Source organism: Haliotis asinina, chromosome 7 (genome assembly GCF_037392515.1).
Source record: "Haliotis asinina isolate JCU_RB_2024 chromosome 7, JCU_Hal_asi_v2, whole genome shotgun sequence".
NCBI classification, from domain to species: domain Eukaryota; kingdom Metazoa; phylum Mollusca; class Gastropoda; order Lepetellida; family Haliotidae; genus Haliotis; species Haliotis asinina.
Window position 1 is genome coordinate 3,023,577 of NC_090286.1, and position 21,438 is coordinate 3,045,014.

Here is a 21,438-nt window from a genome sequence, read left to right on the forward strand (position 1 = left end):
TGTTAATGAAACCCCTCCCCATGATAATCAAATGGTTGCTACCTAAATGTTGTCAACAACTATTTCTGTAGTGATTTCCATGTACACTAAAGTGTCAGTCAAATACTGGCTTAATCTCAAGCACTAAAAATATCTCTGAGGTAATGCATCACTCAGGCTATCACATGAAAGAATGAACACTTTTACAGGGAAGGTCCTCCCTGTTACAGCTGCATAACAAGCCCACCATTCACCTGTCTATCTGCCTGTAAAAACACTCCCAAGCCAGAAGAAGCTCAGGCCAGGTATTACCTCAAACAGCTCAGAGTACTGGCCTTTGAAAAAATTCTTTTTCCTATAAATGTCTCTTATTGTGTACCCAAGCCAAGCACTCATCTCACAATGTTTTCCTTATCAAAGCAGCCCACAACCACTGATGTCCTCAACAAGGTAAATATCTCCATCAACAGAGATGATACATATCTCATATTTCTTTATAAAATAGTTTGAATGGTCTTGTAATATTATGTTCCACAGCTTCACTAACCACAAGGTCTATTTCAGATGCAAAGAAAATGTAATTTCAGCTAAAGTCCTGATTTGAGGTGGGATACCTTGACTAAAGAGGTTAACACCATCAGCAAGCTGACAAGGTCAGCTTATTGACAGCTCCCTGCTTTGTTCGGTTACATCTTGATCCATATATTGGATGTATCTTGACTAAGTAAAGCAGACAAACTTGGAAAACATGATAGTTAGCTATATTTCAGCTGAATGTCAACAGCCTGCATATAACAAAATCTCGACCAAGTTAAAGTATTAGTGTCAACTCAATACTATTAGTCAAATCACTAAATCTCACCATATGATCCTCTTCAGCCATCTTTACACATAACCACACTATAATCTCCTCTAGATTACCACTGGTAATTTCCTCAACTGCTCATGGGGATTTTATTATTGATTAGAAATTGGAAATAGACGAACCTTGAATTCAGACAAAAACTGTTTTCACGGACAGTATTAGACATCAGTTCAACTTAATAATAGAAATTATATTCACAAATTGATCATTAAAAAGTTAATTCATAATATAATTGCTCTTCAGGAAAGAAATTAATTAGTACCACTGTTTATATTTCAATGAAAGTTGGCCTAAGCTTGACAAACATGAATTTCAAGTTGTAATAATTATCAGTATTGACATTAATATTATATGTGCATTGATATTGTAGCTGGAGACACATTGTATTGATATATCAATTGTTCAGTTTCCCCGAACAGCTCTAACTGCCACACTAACACTCTGTTAATGTAATTCTAGTATTATACCACTGCACTGGGACAAATATGCATGTATTCTATTACAATACAGCATGTGCTGCAAATAGGAAGCTATGGCTGAAGCTCATCATGACTTTTACCACTTCCACATACAGCCATTTTGGTAAGCATGTTCTGTTTACCAACATTATGGATGATATGTGTTGTTTTTCAATTTAGAAATAGCAAATGTTTTCATATACACATGGAGTATATTGAAAATGATTAAGGATAGAAATGCAATATTTTTCAAGGGTGTACAAGAACACAAGACAGATCGTTCAGGTGTGAATTTGTGAAAATAAGTGTACCCATACCTTTTGATGATCCAATTAACAATAACATCACAACAATTATGTCATTTCAATTTATTGCTTCGTAAATCAGTAAACAAGACTGCAAGAATAGTTCATGTTCATTAGTCCTGAATCCATACGCTAACCCACAAACTCTGTTATCATCCAGAACAAAATTTCCTGTTATACACACTGGAATCTTCAAAATGGCCAAGCCCATGTTAACCTCCAAGATTCAGAGTGCCATTGATTATTTTCATGGGGCGCCAAAATAGTTTTTGAATAATTTCAGTTGCTTAAGTTCATCATACTTTCTATTAAATAAATAATTGTGTGTATTATTTATGAGATTTGTGTTGCCATGGCACTCACAAAATATTTCATCTGTGTTCTGAACTGCTTTCAGTTTTTACGATGCCATGGCATGCAAATTCAGTTCCATAATTTGATCCCTTTGAATACATACATTACACCTAATAATAAAAAGATAAGATAAATATTGCCATAGTGAATATCAAGGTGGTGACAACATATAGCAATATATACTTTAACATTTCACTTATTTTCACTGTAATACACAACACTTGAAGGAAATGAATGACTTGTAGCCAAGTGATATTGCATCACATATCAAAACCACAGCAAACAAATATAGCTGACAGGATGATGCTTTTGTCTACACAGATAAAACATCATTGTTGAAACACTGTGTAAAAAGTAATCATCCCTTTCACTGATATATTGGTGTTTTAAGAAGTTAATGTAGAAAGGTGTTTTAGGTAAATGACCTCATGTCGCACTGTTGAGCTCATAACAAATTATAAAGCTTCCTGAGGATAACATATGACAATATTTTTGTACTTATATCAGTGAATCACACCTTGTAAGCCTAATAACATATATAAACTAGGAAACAATATTTGCATGGTTCCTGTTTCACAGTGTTTCCTGTGACTCCAACATCCAACACAGCATCTGCAATGTGGCTATTTATGGACATGGTACATTGCACATCAAAGGACTATTGATCACTGGTCAAACTCTCAAATACATAAATAATAATGATACAAGTATTGAGGTCACAACATGCGTGATAAACATCTTACCATGTGTACAGAACTGCTCACACACACAGCTTGCTGAATTTCAAAAACTCTCAAAAAAAAACTCTCCTTCATACAACTTTACCTCATTTAAATATAAAAAACAAATATTGAGATTCAAGTGTTATCATGGTGACATAGTTCTCTTGTTCAGTTGTGAAAAGGATATCCCACTCAGCAGACACACAGCCATAACAATTTTATGATCCATAAGAATTTCCATTTTTTGACTTGTCTTATCAGCATACCGGTACGTAATATATGTGAGTGGGTGTTCACGTCAGACTGTGACATGCTATCTCAAACACCTAGTACTATAAAACTAACATAAGACCTGACTAGTGTGAGCAGCCTTACTTAATATTAACATGAAACAATCTTGAACCTGATGTTAAATCCAAATTTCATCTCACCAAATGAGAAAGAAAATAAACTGTTTGAGTGAGTTCCAGTCCTTGTCATTAGGTTTGTTACCTAGAAACAAGGTAAGTATGAGCTTGTCAATCCTGAAACAATGTTCTTGTATCATCTTGACATATTCTGGTCACAAAGAAATCCATGCAATATATTAGGTTGTTTGGGCTATGTCCAAAATATTTACTTAATCAATAGTCAGTGTGAGTGACACCTTCCCGTGGCAGGTAATTCGTTGGAGGAGTGTCTATACTGGGGGTGGTAGTAGTCACACTGCTATGCAGTTAGAGATTACATGTTACCAGGGAACACCACACACCTTTATTCAACAGCACTTTTTCCCGGAAACTAACAGCATTCACTTCAGATGGTTCAACTAAGGACTATTATTATATGAGGGTGATACAGTCTCATACAAACCAGATTTTCTTATTTATCTTCCCATGTCAGTCAGCATGTCAGTGAATTACAGTAAAGTAGCTGAGAAAACATTCAGAATGTTTACTTTTCTCCTAATGTCAGTTGGAGCATGTGACTTATGGAATAGATATTTGTGAAGTGGAGTTATGTCCCCTAACCATGTCAGGCTCTGCTAGACTTGATTAGTATTTGTTAAATTAACTAAAATAAACCAGAGTGTTTTTTTTAATGTGCCAGTGTTCTCAATGAGATCAAATATCTCTTACAAATGTATGTGAGTCTTTTCTCAATCATTAAGCTGTAATATAATTATTGATATTGTTCAAAGCTTCCTGCACTCATTCAGTTATGTTCAAAACAAATATGTAATCTTCAAATGTTAACTTCCTGCAAAATGGATTGTTCATGTGCTTTCTAACCCAATGTTTTAGATATTTCGTGTAACAAAATTATATGAAGAATGAGTTTGTCTTTGCTCAATATCATGAATGGGGACACCAGATAAAGGTTTCATAGATTGATAATTGAACCAGCACAAAAGTGTAAAATCTCAAACATTTATCAAAAAAGTGCATAGTATGCAACAAGATCAATGCCTACCTCTGAGCTTGTCAACACAATGCTTAACACTGACATGGATTTAACCTAATACAGAGAGCATATTGTATAGACATGGTGACAGGCTGACAATGCATAAAAATGCAGACATGAAATCTGCATTGGCCACATTGAAATGACACAGAAAAGCAGTTGATCAGATATTTTCACAGTAAGTCAAGTATCTGATACAAGAATTTTGTTGAAGACACTTAAAATCCTTACATATAACTGTGAGTTTATGTGACCTTACTTAACCTTCAAGTAGGAGTTGGAAAGAAATTATAGTAAGGTAGGACACGTCTTAAGCTTGTGGTTTAGGAGTGACCAAATAAATCATGGATGCTGAAAGTCTACGCACAGCGTTCTGCAGTTACATGCAAGTATAATGTGTACATTGAATTTGTAGACCTGTAATGTGACTCACCTGTCCACTTAAATTATGCTATGTACACAGACAATCTCGAAAGCCGTAGAGAAGGAAAACATATCCTGGGGAGTCTTGTGTGCTGACAGATAGAGGAATATATGTGGGCAGGTATCTGAGTGAGTATGCACTTTAAATGCCACATGTCATGTACACTTTCAAGGCATTTGTAATTGCCTTTTGCATAATCTGTACAGTTGTATTAAACTTGTAAAATCTGTAGCTCACTATGAGCAAATAAATGTAATATCTCAGGTTTTACAAGGTTTTCAGTGAAGGACAGAATAGCTTTATTAACAAGTATTAACTAGTAATGGATTATAAAAATCATGTACTATGGATAATGACAATACAAAGGGGTAGCTGTGTACCTTTTTTTTAACTTTCTTCCTCAAAAGAAATGCTTAAGGATACTTGCAATAACTTCCAAATACTTGTTTAACTGATTAAAAAAGATTGGATTAAGCTTACAACAAGCTGGTAATAATCATAATGAATGAACACTCTTGCAGATATTCTGCAATTTCTTGAAACAACTTAGATTTACAGCATTAATCACTATTAGAATTAGGAATTATTATATAAGACACTCTGGTACTGATCAATTTCATTTGGATCTGTTTTTAAACAGGAAGTGCCCTCATTTTTGTAGATGAATCTGTCTATTAGTCATTTTTATTGCCAACTTGAGAAAGTGTTTTAAAGTTTGTTCACCTGCCTGCAGGCACCTGTGAGATGTTGACACATCCAGGATTGATACTATGTCAGTGCTTGTCATGTTTACATCCTTTCCATGATATATACACTACAGGGTCTGTGGGAGACAGTGAAATAGCTACAAAATCGGTGCTCTAGGGAAGAGGTGGTTCCTTGTTCCCCATACTTGTAACAGTAGGTGGATATTTTGGTGGTAAATTATGAGCACTTATATGTGTCATCATGCCCTGATGGTGAAAAATTTGCTAAAGTTGTCAGTCACTGGTTTCCTAGTCTACATTCAATTATGTGCAGGTCAACATGACATAACTTGAATGCTGATGACAGCTGCAGTAAAATATATTCACTGCTTGACTCATTGTCAACAATGGTATCTCATGGCATAGCTAACTGAAGAGTAATGACTATCACAATACATGAACATCAAAAAATCATCTGATTCATAATGAATGTTCTTTTTATATTCAAACACTTCAAATCACAAAAAATAATCTAATTAAAAATATTGTGTCTGAAATCATATCAACACAAGTATATAAAGAAATATGATCATTTCAATGAAACATTGGCTTTTGTTTGATTTCAAATCTGACACAATAAGAATGAAATCCTGACACATCTTCATTCTTCACTGTTGACAGCAGGTAACTGATTGAACAAGATTGACTGATCCACAAGTTTGACAAACACAAAACCCCAAATCCTTTCATTGTAGAAGCAGCAATCACAGGACACTGAGCACTCCATGACATTGGGCACTGCTCCTCACACTGAATATCAATGCATGACACTGTTGTGGATTTCACAGGTGAATGCATAATATATGACATGCTTGGCTGACTGTCGAGCTCCTGTACATCAATTGTAGCATACACACAGCTGTGTTTGGCCTACATATTCTCCATGCAAGTTGGACCCAAACCGGTTTAACAGAAGCCGACATTAATGTGGGTTTAGATCAACGTACCCTAGAGAAAGGCCTTGACAAATATGTGCAGAGTGCTACAGCTTGCCATCCCGTGGAACTGTTTGTTATGTATGATGTCTGATTGATCTACCATATTGTATCAAGGTAAGATGGGAGAAGGTCAGACAGGTGGGCAAGCAAGTCCACGTAAATTGGGAGTGTCATTTAAATATAGAGGAGGCCTGCATGGCTTGCACTCATGATATACCATTCAAATACATGGCTGTCTCATTTCCTGCTGTCAACAGGTTATTTACAGGTAATCTTAATCAGCATCATATGATCTGTTTTAATGGCTACTAAGAGATGTATGAGTACCCTTGAATGCTTTGTATGCACTTGTTTTTTGGACCTACAACAGAAGCCCGCCAAGATGGGTATGGACTAATGTCTTCATGCTATGAGGGACATGTTTGTGAAAGGAGTTACTGTATTTTTTTAAGTTACAGGCTGACATTGTTGCCTTGTCAATGTTATTACACGATATACGATTCTATCTTTATTGCTGCTGGTGTACATGGTCTGGTAGCCACCAAGATTGTAGGCTTGTTGGCCCAGATGCTGGTAATCACACAGCATAGCTGAACCTGTACTCGTGTTAAAACTGTGCGGAGCGTGACGTTTCATTGTGACAGTTGTAAATGTCCAAACAACGCTGTGTAGGTGACATTTTATTGTGATAGCTGTAGCACATGGTCGGCAAGGCATTGATGTATAGACTCCCTCACAGACATGTACATAAATAGCTGTACACACGTTGTATTGATGTTTGCATGGATATAGGCAAGTCTAGATTGAACATCAACTCATGCTTATTCAACCTGGCTTCTCTTCAATATTCCAGTAATCTCAATTCTTTACTAACATTGACATTATATTTTGCTCCTCCAGAATGTTATATTAACCTACTGTAAATATTAGCTCCCAATGTTGTTTTCTGTAGAGAATACACAAAAGTGTATATAATTCTTACTTGATCTAGTTAGTTAAGACATATATGATCATTCATATCATGAAACTGAGATGCAGATTCAAAAGTATACATGTTCTCATCATGACCCTTAGGATTTGAGAATAAAGTATAGAAACCAATTACTAGCATTTATCTGCACTGAATTGTGTCTGTTCACTTATAATATGGTTATATTGACAGGTAGCTATGGTTTCAGCAGCTGATTACCAATATATTGTGGGCTGGTGTGCAATTCTTCAGTTGGACTAGCAATAGCAATTATTCTTCCTATCACACGTACTGTAGTTTACCAGCTGAAAATATTTTTTGTGTGGAAAACCCTGAATGTACTTCATTGGATTTGGCCCAGACTATATGGTATAAGGAATGAAAATAAATGCAATCTTATAAATTTAACAGTCCTGCATCAGTAACAAACTAATAGCTTCATCCACCAGATTTTAAAAGCAGTAACTCACAAGACCCTTTACATCTGTCTTTCCTGAATTGTTTTGCAAACTAGTTGTAGAAATGTGAGTTCATGTGAATGTGGAAGTCTGTGTACCCGTGTCAGTGACTGGTATGGCTCCTGTACCTGAATGTGTGCACCCTGAGGACTAATGTTTGAATAGGTCCCAAGCACTGAATAGCTTGTCTTTAGAGATGACATAATTACACTTGGAGGTCAGGTACAGTGAGCCGGCTTATTACCTGACAATGTGACCTGATGTGTGGGTCAACGCTGATGGTTTCAGTCCCCAGTTTGCTTGGTCTGGAATACTTACAGGGTGCCTGGATAGAGATGCATTGTTGCAGACTGTTAAACTCACTGGCTCCTGTGTTTGATTACATAATCAATCTGTGGTTCAACAGGAGACAGGACAAATTTATTCCAAGTTGGTTACACTATACGACATAAAAATGTTTTAAGTGATTGCCCGGTTTGCAAAAGATGTCTAGCCAGCATTATCTAGAAGATAACTTATCTTATGAAAAGCAGAATGAACATATTTACATCAAATACATAAGCATGAGGAACTCACAACAACTACTCCTTCAAGCACTGAATACTTACATACATCAACTTGTATATGAACTCTTTCATACTTCATTACATCTGTATTGCAAACCTAAAACCAATTCCTTATGACTTCTAAAATTAAAAATGTTTGATTTTTCACAACTTTTTTTACATTTAAAAGATTACAAATAATGTCATAACATAGTTTTTATTAAAGCTGTTTGAACATATAATTTTTGTCAAATATAAGTATATATGTAAACTTTTAAAGGAAAATTAAGAGCCAGATTCCTTGTTTATGAGATATGTTTAATACATTTTACATGTACAAAACATGTGAAACTGTAACAAACAATTACTACAACTGCTTCTGCTGATACCATAACTACTAGCTGTCTGTGTGTCTGTGAATACAGATCTTGAATCTTAAATAATTAAAGTTTATAAAACTAATCTATGTAAAACTTGTGAGAAGGTCAACTTCCCAAAATCTTCCTGCCTCTAAAATGCTCACATTCCAATGCTGTACATAGGTTTTAGTTGTAGTTCTTTCAGTGTTAGTGGAAATGAACTTAAAACCAGTATTTGCTCAGGTATGGTTAAGACAATAACCATTCCAAATCACATTAGGAGAAAATATGAAGTTTACACTCAACAAATGAGCCATTGGTGTTATATGATTGTCATTTGAACTGTTTTGATGAAAGTAATGTAAGGCTCACATGCATTTCAGGTAATCGTGACTATAGGGTACAGACAGGTTATGCATTATGTCCTCTGTGGTCCTTTCACATAAAGACACGCTTCATATATTCCTAGTTAAGACATTTAACATGTACTCTCTGAAAAAGGCTTTCAGGCTTAGTGGAGCAGCTATGAAAGAAAGCAACTTTTAATGGGATCATGCTTCACGATAAAACTGACAAGGGTATCTTTATAACAGAAATATCACAGCCTATTCTCTACTACCCAAGCATAAATAGGGCAGGCCTCAATATTTTATACACCACTGGGCTAGTACGACTTATCTTGAAATGTGTGTTTATCTCAGCTGACCTATAAGTGTGAGCTCAGTTAAAATTAGTGTGTCCTTATAAACTGCTATTAGCAGGCAGTTTAACAGTTGGGGACACCAAGAGTTATGGCTTCATATGCTAAACCCACGTTGAGCACAAACCTATACCTCCAATGTGATGAGAAATCACTAACACTTGCATAACAATGCTAATCTACTTAGGATTATGTTGAAGAACTCTCTGTGACCTCTGCACAGCTGGATTCTTTATGGACTTTATTATCTTGAGCGAGAATCTTGAATTTGTTTTTCTCCCCCATTGCATAGGGAGTACACTTTGAAACCAAAGTGCTGGTTTTATACACACTTGGGTAAGCCATCTTTGACACGACATAACGCTTGTTTTCACTTGAATTATTCTATGATCCTTAAATGAAATATTGAATTTATCTAAAATATCTAAACATTTGAAAATACCCAATTTATCATTGAAATGTAATCTGCGTTACATTTTGTAACATAATCGGTTAAGGATCTAAAGGTATGTTTTCCAGATTTACCTGAAACGGTTTATCTATTTCTTGCCCCAGTATGCAGCTACAAACACTCTATGTCATGTTCAACACAATACAAAAATCCCAGTGAACAAACCTACCATTGTTTCAAGCAAATAACCTTAAGGAAGGAAACCGTTCAACCATTCAAATAGGCATAGTTGATTTCCAGTTAATCTGTAACATTGATGGTGTAAGAGGTTTCTGGTCTGAAAGAGCACATGCTTCATTAAGCATATCTCTCCTTGGACTGACCGAGTAATCAATGGATTATTTGCCTCTCTGCAATACCTTTCACAATGGCTTCAGGGTCAGATGGCTGGGTGCTCTCAGAACATGAAATATCACTGTAAATACCACAGAACATCTTAGCTTGACACTTCAATGTGGATGATTATGGACAGGTATGCTTCTTTGTATATATTTGTGTATATCTACACATAAATTTTGTTTTCTGAAAATAGCAGTTCAGTGGTTAATGTACTAACTGGAACACAATAGATTGATTTCCTGGCACATTACTATTTTGGGCTTATTTCTATTTTCCCCATTAACCACTCACATGAACACACCAACAATACATTATCAGAAGTAGGAAAATCATGATTGTTTATTATTGAAATTCCACTATATTACTTTCCATAAGTATTTCAGTATATTAGAGTTCTATGTACATCTTCATCTGTCAACTGCAGATTATCGTAAAATATAATGTTATGCTGCCTTCAAAAATTATTTTCATGACCACAACAGCCTTTATTTTATAAGTTCTTGTCCAATGCTTGGTGCTTGACAGACAAATTTTGGGGGGTTAAATTTCCGCCAGTTCAATAAGTCTTTAGTACTCATTGGGGTGAGATGTTTTAGATGATTCAGGCAAAGAAAAATGTTCCTTTTGAATTACAGGTTCCTAAAATATGATATCACAAAGGAGGTGAAACTTAATTAGGATGGTGATTTTAAGATTACTCCTTTGAGCTATGAGTAATAATGAAAGTACAAAATGTGGAAAAGAGATGATGGTGATGATGGTGATGATGATGTACATCATCATCATCATCATCATCATCATCATCATCATCATCATCATGACAACTGTGATTTTTATAAGCATGATGTTTTTCAGGTAGCCAGCCTCTCTGCCTAGATGTGATAACAACACACAATACCTAACCTAGTCCTTCATCAAAGTATAACGTAAGTGAATTAATCCAGTATCCTCTTCAAGATTTCCTTTTTACAAGCAAGAGAAGACACTGGCCAAGACAATCCATTTGATTTCCAACTTAATTAACCTAAATTGTTTTTCAGTTCACAGACACAATACTGTTGTGAACAGCTCACAATATTTTCTGTTCCCAGGGAAAAATGGAGGCGGTTACAAATGTGTCATGTGTTGTGGACAATTGGTCTACAATGACGTGCAGCTGGCCATGGGAAGTTCCTCCACCATCAGCCTCGGATATCATTCTTGCTAGACTTAACTATGGCACAAAGTGAGTAATAAATACAACTTTCATTTATGTGTTAGTAACAATGAGAGATATAATCACAACTATTTCACATCTGTCAGTCCAATATTGTGGAGTAGTTTCTACTAACATGGGCGACCCTGAAGCTCCAGGGTAGAATAGGTCTTCAGCAATCCACTAAAGGTGACTATGATAGTCATAAGAGTCATAACAGGATTGGATGGTCAGGCTTGCTGACTTGGTTGACACATGTCATCGGTTCCCAATTGCACACATCAATGCTGTTGATCACTGGATTGTCTGGTTATTACAGACCACTGAAATGTAGCTGGCATACTGTGACGTAAAACTAAACTCACACACTTACTACTAACATGGGCAAGCATCACTTGCTTGATATATCCTGTTATAACACAAACCAGGTATTGCCTGACTAGGCTAAGCCAGTTTAGTCTACATTAAACTGGCATTTTGTAAAAACAGTTTTTTAACATATTAAAAAAAATGTTACTCATTGATGTCATCCATGTAGGCAGTGTCATTGTATTGGTGTTGACAGAACATGCTCTACTTCTCCCAGGGCTGTGGTAAACCTGCTCTCCAAATGCTATATTCTATGTATTACAAATATTGATTCACATGAAAACTGCCTCTCTTACAAATCATCTGTAATTTGTTGAGCTATGACAGTTCTTTTTCAACATGAACAGCTGACTTTACTTTGTATGTATTCATGTCAGGTGAAACTGTGTTGTTGGTGGGGCAGGATACGGTAACCTTTTCACAAACATCTGGTATCATTGCAGCTGGATAGTGATTCATTCACATGTGCTCATACTTGTCCAGCCAGACTTGTGCATGCAACTCTGATTTTGGCCTTGAAAACATTTGTCAGTATATATTCACATCCTTTCATTTGAGCTGTTCAGAATGGATGAGACCTTTATAATTTCATCTCATTTTGAGATTTTGAATTGCACGTTACATGAACCCATGAAGGTTTGGGTTAGACTATTGACCTTCAGTGGCCTATGCATGTCTTAAGAGGGGACTAACAGAATCGGGTGGTAAGGCTTGATAATTTGGTTAACACATGTCACTGATTCCAAATTGCACTGATCAGTGCTCATGCTGTTGATCACTGGATTATCTGGTCCAGACTTGATTATTTACAGACCCCTGCCATATAACTGGAATAAAAGTGTGGTGCAAAACTAAACACACTCACTCACTCACTCACACTGTTAAATATAATGTAAAAAATATAACCTCATATAAGTTTAACAAAAACAGAAATTTCATCACATTTGTTACACCTGACAAAATTACTTTTCCAGTGGTGTTCCAAACCAGATTTGTGTTGACGACAAACTTCCTGGATCCTGCCACTGGCCAGCAGAAGACTTCAGCATGGGGAGCCTTTACACAATCATGGTCACTGTCATGACTTTAACCAGCAGGGGAATAGTCAAGGGTACTGAAGTGTCTGAACGCTTTCAGTTTGACACAAATCTCATTGGTAAATATCTGTTCTTGGGTTCTTTTACTGTTCTTGAATTTGATAATGTTGTCCTTTCACAATGGAAACTAAGTCTTTAAACTGACTTTTAAATACATTAAAACATCACCACAAGTTAGCAGTAAAAATGATTCATAACAATGACATAATATATTCTGTAATCATCTCTCTGTTCATTCTCTATACAGTGAGACCACCTGCTGTAACTGATATCAGTGGCACCAACCTAAACAAAACCTGCACATCATTATCATGGCAACAGGTAGCTACTCATAGTCTGAAATGTCGACTATTGTACAACTGTTCCAGTTTTCAAGATTACTGTCAGGTGAGTCTAAGTGTCAGAGTTTCATCTCGTACAAAACTTGCATTGGGAACTACAAATGTTTTGCAAGACAAAGTGTGGTTAGTTTCCACATTATTTTTGTCTAACGTTATCATTATCTTTCATTATGTTCACACATATTATAGTATTCAAAGTGGGAAGCTCACCCCTCTATGTTGGTTAAGTCATTATGATTTCATTACACATGGAATATGACTGCAACAATTTGCTACTGATAATTCCTGGTGGTGAGGATCCGATTCATGTACCTGTTTTGCAATACATTTGCAGTCTACAGTATTCAAAGTATAACACATCAGCTCATAGAAAATCTACAAAATACACTATTTGGATTTGTATACTTTTCAAAACAACGGATCGGACAATTAAGCGATAACAATCATTGACATTAATCTATACATCTGAACTACACTGAGTCACAGTAAAACAAGTTACAGTGCCCAATACAATACACTAAATGGGCCTAACATTCTTATGTTGATTCCCTACAGGTTCATTTGTTGGTTCATCTCTTTAAAAGTATAGATGGATTAATAAGAAACCAAATTTAGTTTACCATGAACATTATAATACTTTGTATTGTGTACACTTCCAGCCAGTGGACAATGTATCTCATGGATCTGCCTCTGTGTGTGGCCTCCTGTCTGGGACAGTGTATCAGTGGAATGTGTCCTGTCTCCCTGAGAAAGGGGGATTCTGGAGCGAAGTAAGCTCATTCATCCACACAACAGAGACTGATGGTAAGTGGCACCTATGTTACTGATGGTAGGTGGGGACTGTGTTATTAATGGTAGATGGCAACTGTGTTGCTGATGGTAGGTGAAAACTGTATTAATAATGGTATATAGCAATTGCGTTCCTCATGGTAAGGGGCAACTATGTCACTGGTGGTAGGTGGTAACTGTGTTACTGATGTAGGCGACATCTATGTTACTGATGGCAGGTGGGAACTGTGTTACCACTTGTAGGTGGGAACTGTGTTACCACTTGTAGGTGGGAACTGTGTTACTGATGGTAAGCGGCAACTGTGTTACTACTTGTAGGTGGGAACTGTGTTACTGATGGTAAGCGGCAACTGTGTTACCACTTGTAGGTGGGAACTGTGTTACTGATGGTAGGTGGGAACTGTGTTACCACTTGTAGGTGGGAACTGTGTTACTGATGGTAGGTGGGAACTGTGTTACCACTTGTAGGTGGGAACTGTGTTACTGATGGTAAGCGGCAACTGTGTTACCACTGGTAGGTGGGAACTGTGTTACTGATGGTAAGCGGCAACTGTGTTACTACTGGTAAGTGGGCACTGTGTTACTGATGGTAAGCGTCAACTGTGTTACCACTTGTAGGTGGGAACTGTGTTACTGATGGTAGGTGGGAACTGTGTTACCACTTGTAAGTGGGAACTGTGTTACTGATGGTAAGCGTCAACTGTGTTACTACTTGTAGGTGGGAACTGTGTTACTGATGGTAGGCGGCAACTGTGTTACTACTTGTAGGTGGGAACTGTGTTACTGATGGTAAGCGGCAACTGTGTTACTACTGGTAAGTGGGAACTGTGTTACTGATGGTAAGCGTCAACTGTGTTACCACTTGTAGGTGGGAACTGTGTTACTGATGGTAGGTGGCAACTGTGTTATCACTTGTAGGTGGGAACTGTGTTACTGATGGTAAGCGGCAACTGTGTTACTACTTGTAGGTGGGAACTGTGTTACTGATGGTAAGCGGCAACTGTGTTACCACTTGTAGGTGGCAACTGTGTTACTGATGGTAGGTGGCAACTGTGTTACTGATGGTAGGTGGCAGCTGTGCTACTGACGGTAGGTGGCAACTGTGCTACTGATGGTAGGTGGCAACTGTGCTGCTGATGGTAGGTGGCAGCTGTGCTACTGATGGTAGGTGGCAACTGTGCTGCTGATGGTAGGTGGCAACTGTGCTGCTGATGGTAGGTGGCAACTGTGCTGCTGATAGTAGGTGGCAGCTGTGCTACTGATGGTAGGTGGCAACTGTGCTACTGATGGTAGGTGGCAACTGTGCTGCTGATGGTAGGTGGCAGCTGTGCTACTGATGGTAGGTGGCAACTGTGCTACTGATGGTAGGTGGCAACTGTGCTGCTGATGGTAGGTGGCAACTGTGCTGCTGATAGTAGGTGGCAGCTGTGCTACTGATGGTAGGTGGCAGCTGTGTTACTGATGGTAGGTGGCAACTGTGTTACTGATGGTAAGCGGCAACTGTGTTACTGATGGTAGGTGGCAACTGTGTTACTGATGGTAGGTGGCAACTGTGTTACTGATGGTAGGTGGCAGCTGTGCTACTGACGGTAGGTGGCAACTGTGCTACTGATGGTAGGTGGCAACTGTGCTGCTGATGGTAGGTGGCAGCTGTGCTACTGATGGTAGGTGGCAGCTGTGTTACTGATGGTAGGTGACAACTGTGTTAGTGATGGTAAGAGGCAAAGAGGTGAGAACTGTGTTACTGATGGGATGTAGCAGCAACTACTGTTACTGAAGGTAGGTGGCAACGGTGTTACTGATAGGAAGTGGCAACTGTTTTACTAATGGTAACAGGCAACTGTGTTACTGATAGTAATGGGCTGTGTATGGCTTAAACAAAGGAGGTAGTGTGTGTAAAACAGTTTTGAGGAATAGGTTAAACATCCACACAACCTGTGACAATCAAAACACCAACCCTCATCCCTGACAAGCAGAACCTGCATTGAACTGAATGCAGCCACGCAGTATCAGACATTCAAGGCTTTTCTACACTTACACAAGAAACTCCCGATAACTTTAACACTACTTACTCAACACTTCATCATACTCTAGATTGTGTTTCTTCAAAGTCCTGGCAGCAATGTCCTTCATCTCTCGTACAGTTAGGAATTATTTAATACATCAGACAGAGGTCAGCAGGGTCAATATTTGACAGTAACCTTGAAACCCTTGATAAGTAGTAGGACTGTGCGGTGTCACTGGTGTTCAGACTCACTGACTTGGTTCACACATATCATTGTACCTCGACCGATGAAGCTCCAGGGTAGAATAAGCCTTCAGCAACCATGCTTGCCATAAAAGGCGACTATACTTGTCGTCAGAGGCGACTAAAGAGTGGTTAGGCTTGCTGACTTGGTTGACACGTCATCAGTTCCCAATTGCACAGATCGATGCTCATGTTGTTGATCACTGGACTGTCTGGTCCAGACTCGATTATTCAGCTGGAATATTGCTGAGTGTGGCGTAAAACTCAACTCACTCACTCATTGTGGCTCTGTTGCATAGATTGATGCTCATGATTTGATCACTGGATTGTCTGGTCCAGACTCAATTATTTATAGGCTGCTGCCATAATCTTGCCTATAACTAACTACATCATAAAACTAAACTCACTCAATCCATCACAAAAGAGTTTCCATTGGTAAATAATCAACACTATAGCATACTTTACATACAATAAACTGCATAAAAGTAAATAGAATCCCTAACTTCCCAACCTGATTTTGAGACTGCTGTTATCAGAACCAAAACATTTATTTTTAGGGCTTTTATATGCAGAAAATTTGCAGCTCCAAATATATATATCACATTATGTATTGGAATAGGGAACCTGAACTGCAATATACTGCATACACTTTCTTTGCCAAAACACAGCCCTAAGAAGTAGTACTGTTGGTTTAAAGCATGTTGCCTCAAAGTATGTGGTGTTGTAAGGATCTGACTCAAAAACTAATAAAACATTTATTTTGTAGTGCCTGCTTCTCAGCCAGAAGTGCATCCTGGGAGTTTTCTACAAGTTAACTGTGAAGAAGACAACTGCAGAGAGATCTTGCTGTTCTGGAAGGTATGACCACGGACATTGGTTTCAAGCAGTACATGAACCATAGATCTTCACGTTGTGCTGAACATCTGGGGGGCACTGTGCTGAACATCGGGTGGGGTGGGGTGGTGGGTGGGTGGGGGCAGCGGGCACTGTAAAAAACGATCTGAGACAATTCAGTGATCAACAGTATGACATTGATCTGAGCAATATTGGGATATGATGACATGTGTCCACAAGTCAGTGAGCCTCACCACCCAGTCCCGTTAATTGTCTCTTACGACAGGGATGAAAAAATGAACCTCAACAAATATGCAATAATGTTAAACATTGAGATATGTCTAAACGTCAATAATGCAAACAAAGCATATCAATTTGAAGACATTCATCACTTGTATCGAGGTCTACTTGATTATCACATCACTTTTTTTAAGGTGTACCTGATAATTTATCATCTTTTAGGCTGTTCCTGCCCATCTGCGTAATGGTCCCATCACAGAATATCACATCTTTGTGGAAGACACCAATGTTGGAAATGAGACTGACATCACTGTGACAAACATGACACAGACGTCACTAGAACTCCGCCTGGAGCCAAACAACACCTACCAGGTCCAGACCTCGGCCTGCACAGAGATGGGATGCTCCACCAAGTCCAAACACATCACAATCGCACCACAGGGAAAAGGTCTTTTGTAAATCTTTTGTCATCTAACATGTCAAAATTGTAAAATTGTTGCTTTCAAATCTGCATTGTAACTCATCTCTGGAAGTTCATGTCAATGATATGGAGTATTAATGGGCAGAATCTGCAGAATTTCTGAAAACTTCCTGAACAAAGAAGAATCAGTGTCATATGGCAAAAAGAAAATAAAATCTTTATTCGAATACAACCATGTCCACCACATAGATATATGTGAACCCAATTTGCTACATAGAAATACTTGTCATCATTTAACACTAGTGTAAGTAAAGAAATTCTTCACGATGCCATGAACTGATGTATCTCTTTTGGGGCTATTGGTTCTCATTCCTGTTACCATGTCAAGCTTTAAATTGGTCAATTTACAGAGAAATGTTATACATCATATTCACTAATGTCCTGACATTACAAGTACAGGGTTTTATCAGTCACGAGTAAGGTTGTAAGGTTGTTTGAATGGGACTGATAAAACCCTGTATTTCCCTGAACACGATGTGATAAAGCATTTATCTAGCTGAATGTTTTCACTAAATCAAAACAAAACAACATACATCGAATCGACTTGCTGCCGTGTTGACACCAGCTGATTGTTTGACGTCAATGCACCGCACGTTACTAAAGGCTTGTCGATGCACGCTTTTCTCACTTCGCGTCGTCACCGAGGCGTAGCAGGGTGATATGATTTTCGTAGTGGGAGTCCACAACTGTTATACTGCCGCTCGCGGATCATGATGGATGTACATGGTATTTTAACAGAGTCACGTGGACCAATCAAAACTTGACATTCTTACATGAGGCTAGATAAAGAATCTTATCACTCCTACATTATGAAGTATGAATTATGAATGAAGGCTTACATACATATTTCTTTCTAATGTTTTAACATCAATATGCTGTTTTCTCATGAAACATTAACAATCATCATATGAAATCAAGAGTGGGTGAGTGAGTGAGTGAGTAAGTGCATGAGAGAATGAATAAGTGAGTGACTGGGTCAGTGAGTAGGTGTGCGAGTGTGTGTGTGGTTTCAGGCCGCTTTTACCAATCCCAGCAATATCACAGCAGGAAGCACCATAAATGGGCTTCACACATTGTACCAAAGTGTGAAAAATTCATCTTCATAAGTCACTTTCTCTTGTGAGAATTTTTTTTTTAAATCTTCAGGTCAGGTAATAATGAAAACCAAGAATATCTTATATATGGCCTAATAGCAGACATGACAATGTGGTGGTTAGATAACACATTTCTTGGTCAATATCAATTAATGTATTGCTTGTTACAACCAACTATTCATGTTACTTTATTCATGTTTCAACCACCTATAATTGAGGCAGTTGATGATATTTAAGTGACTGACAAAAATGACATTATTACTAAGACCTTAGTTCACGTTACAGAGACATTTGAAGACATTCCAGTACAGGTTATTGCAGACCATTTGCAAACTTGACCAATGAGATGACTATGCAGAATTTGACAAACAAAAACCAGGTTTCTCAAATGGTACAACGCTTGTTTCAAACTGGTGAATTCGAATCCTGGCTATACTTGGAATATTTTTTTAATAGCTATATTTTAAATATATTAGTTCTTGATTCACACTTGGAAAGCTAAATGAAAGAAAATTTGATAAAATGTTTTTGAAGTGGCAGGGTCTGTGCATTGGGTCTGTTTCGAGTTAGGTCAGTCTGGACCAGATTAATAAGTAACTGAAGTTATGATAAGTTGCATCACTCACAGTCAGGCACAATGACACTAATACCATCAGTTACATGACACTATTTGACTCCCTGAACAATGGCAAGCATCGGTTACTCTGAACTTATCCTAAACTATCATGAAAACAAGTTCTGTGTATTTAGCTCAGGAATTATGGGATTACATAATCAACAAGATATCTCTGATTGGTTCACTACAGGTGTGTCACCGCCCCAGGACTTCACAGTGGAGTTTATGACTGAAGAGGAGCCTAGCCACTTCAACATCAACTGGCAGCCACTCCACACCCGAGTCGTGTCCTACACCATATACTGGTGCATGAGAGAAGACAACACAACTGCCTGCACAGTAAGCCTCTTATTGTAAAGCTAGTTGCAGTGTACACAACATTTTGAACATAAAACTTTTGCCAGCTCTTTTATTTCTTAAAAATGCTTGGGCTTATTCTGTCCCTAGAATCTCCAGTCACGCACAGGATAAAAAACATGGGCATCAGAAATGTACACATTGAAACATGTATATTAATTCTGACTCACAGACACCTTTGGACTGGGTGACGATGGCTCCCAACACCACGGAGTACAATCTGACGCTTCCAGGCCTCAGTGAGAACACTACACAAGACTATATGGTGGGGATCTCTGCCGAGGCCATCATGACCTCAGTGAGGACACGAAGGGCAAGTGACGCAGGCCAGGTGACCAGCAGTGGCATCTCATGGAGTCAATGTCTCCACATCAGTGGGAATAGTGAGTGACAAGTTCAACAATGAGTGTATCTTCTCCTGTTCCCAAATCCTTGAGACCCTTGTGTGGTCTATACACCCTCAAGTTTTGTCCACATCATCTATGATTTCCATCCTTAGGTGACATTATAATTAAGTCAGTACTTGGTTGGCAACAAGTTTTCATTTAATTTAAAAACAAAATTATATTGTTTTACTTTCTAACTTCTTCAGTTCCAACAGCAGCACCTGAGGTTCTGCACATGACCAGTGACCCATCAACTGCCAGTATAGACCTGGAATGGCAAAAGCTGACCTGCTTGGAGACACCTAGTGTACTGACAGGTGTACTTGTGGTGTACTGTGTTGTTGATGGAGGCGATTCATGTTCAGGTAAAAATTTATATCAACTGAAAATAAGTCAGTATGACCACACTCTGCTGAAAACTTCAATCATCTGAGAAAACATCTTCCTTCTAAAACCTACTATTCTCATATATGAGTGTGTCTTGTGAGTTACCTCTTCAGAAAGAAGATGCAGTGTTTAATTTCTTGGAAATAACACTTACATTTGTTGACAAGAAACCAACATTTGTTTCCAGGACCTGAACATAGTCAGATGGCTGTAGGTCGTGGGAGCAGTTACACCTTGAAGGATCTGGACACTGGACACACTTATCTCATCAAAGTGTGTGGTGTGTCAGCTGCCGGCAATGGACCTTTCAGTACACCCGTCAAAGTAGACCTTAAAGCATGTGAGTTATGCATGCTTGACATTAGTTATATACTCAAGTCATCTGACAAATGTTGAAGGAGTTACCTTTTCACTCGAGAACATACATGACTTTATGGACGACAACGTCCTATATATTACATAGAGCAACATTTCAATGTAGGTTCTTACATCATTATCAAGGTAAAAGTGAATGCAACCAGATGATATAGGTTTATATACATAGTATGTTTTGACAAACAGCAGATTAACATTAACAACAACATGTAATTGAGTAATAAATTGTATATAATTAGGAAAGGCCATCTGTAGTTCTCTATTGTTATTAGTTGCAGGTATTAGTAATTGAACAAGGTAGATATATATATATATGTTAACTTTACACAACACATAAATGCTTCCCACTGATGTGAATGTACAGGTGATAAAACTGGGGACATACTCTTTGCTCTTGCAACAAACATGTCTTTTCCACAGAATGTGAAAAGGTAACTGATCAAAAATAATTGGAAATTGATCGAAAGAAGAATTAAAAATAATTGTTGATAGTAAAAATCATATTTCGATTAATTGGAATAGTTTTAGTATAACACAATTGAATGAAGTAAACTAATCATTAAATTTGACAAA

At 37.8% G+C, this 21,438-nt stretch overlaps 1 protein-coding gene across 4 annotated transcripts in view; it reads left to right on the plus strand.

The window, feature by feature from the left end:
* The first annotated feature begins 1,343 nt into the window (after positions 1-1,343).
* Positions 1,344-21,438, plus strand: part of LOC137290366 (uncharacterized) — a 29,016-nt gene continuing 8,921 nt past the window's right edge. Inside the window, exons 1-13 of one of the 4 annotated variants that reach the window (XM_067821251.1) lie at positions 1,344-1,426; positions 4,590-4,678; positions 10,912-10,982; positions 11,148-11,281; positions 12,595-12,776; positions 12,965-13,104; positions 13,718-13,862; positions 16,862-16,953; positions 17,392-17,617; positions 19,551-19,699; positions 19,890-20,100; positions 20,310-20,468; positions 20,678-20,830. In XM_067821251.1, the coding sequence (XP_067677352.1) occupies positions 11,154-11,281; positions 12,595-12,776; positions 12,965-13,104; positions 13,718-13,862; positions 16,862-16,953; positions 17,392-17,617; positions 19,551-19,699; positions 19,890-20,100; positions 20,310-20,468; positions 20,678-20,830 (1,585 nt within the window). In that variant the 5' untranslated portion in view covers positions 1,344-1,426; positions 4,590-4,678; positions 10,912-10,982; positions 11,148-11,153. Of the gene's footprint in view, positions 1,427-4,291; positions 4,679-5,997; positions 6,349-10,911; positions 10,983-11,147; positions 11,282-12,594; positions 12,777-12,964; positions 13,105-13,717; positions 13,863-16,861; positions 16,954-17,391; positions 17,618-19,550; positions 19,700-19,889; positions 20,101-20,309; positions 20,469-20,677; positions 20,831-21,438 lie in introns of those variants that run through there. The other 3 variants (XM_067821252.1, XM_067821250.1, XM_067821253.1) reach the window with 3 other exon arrangements.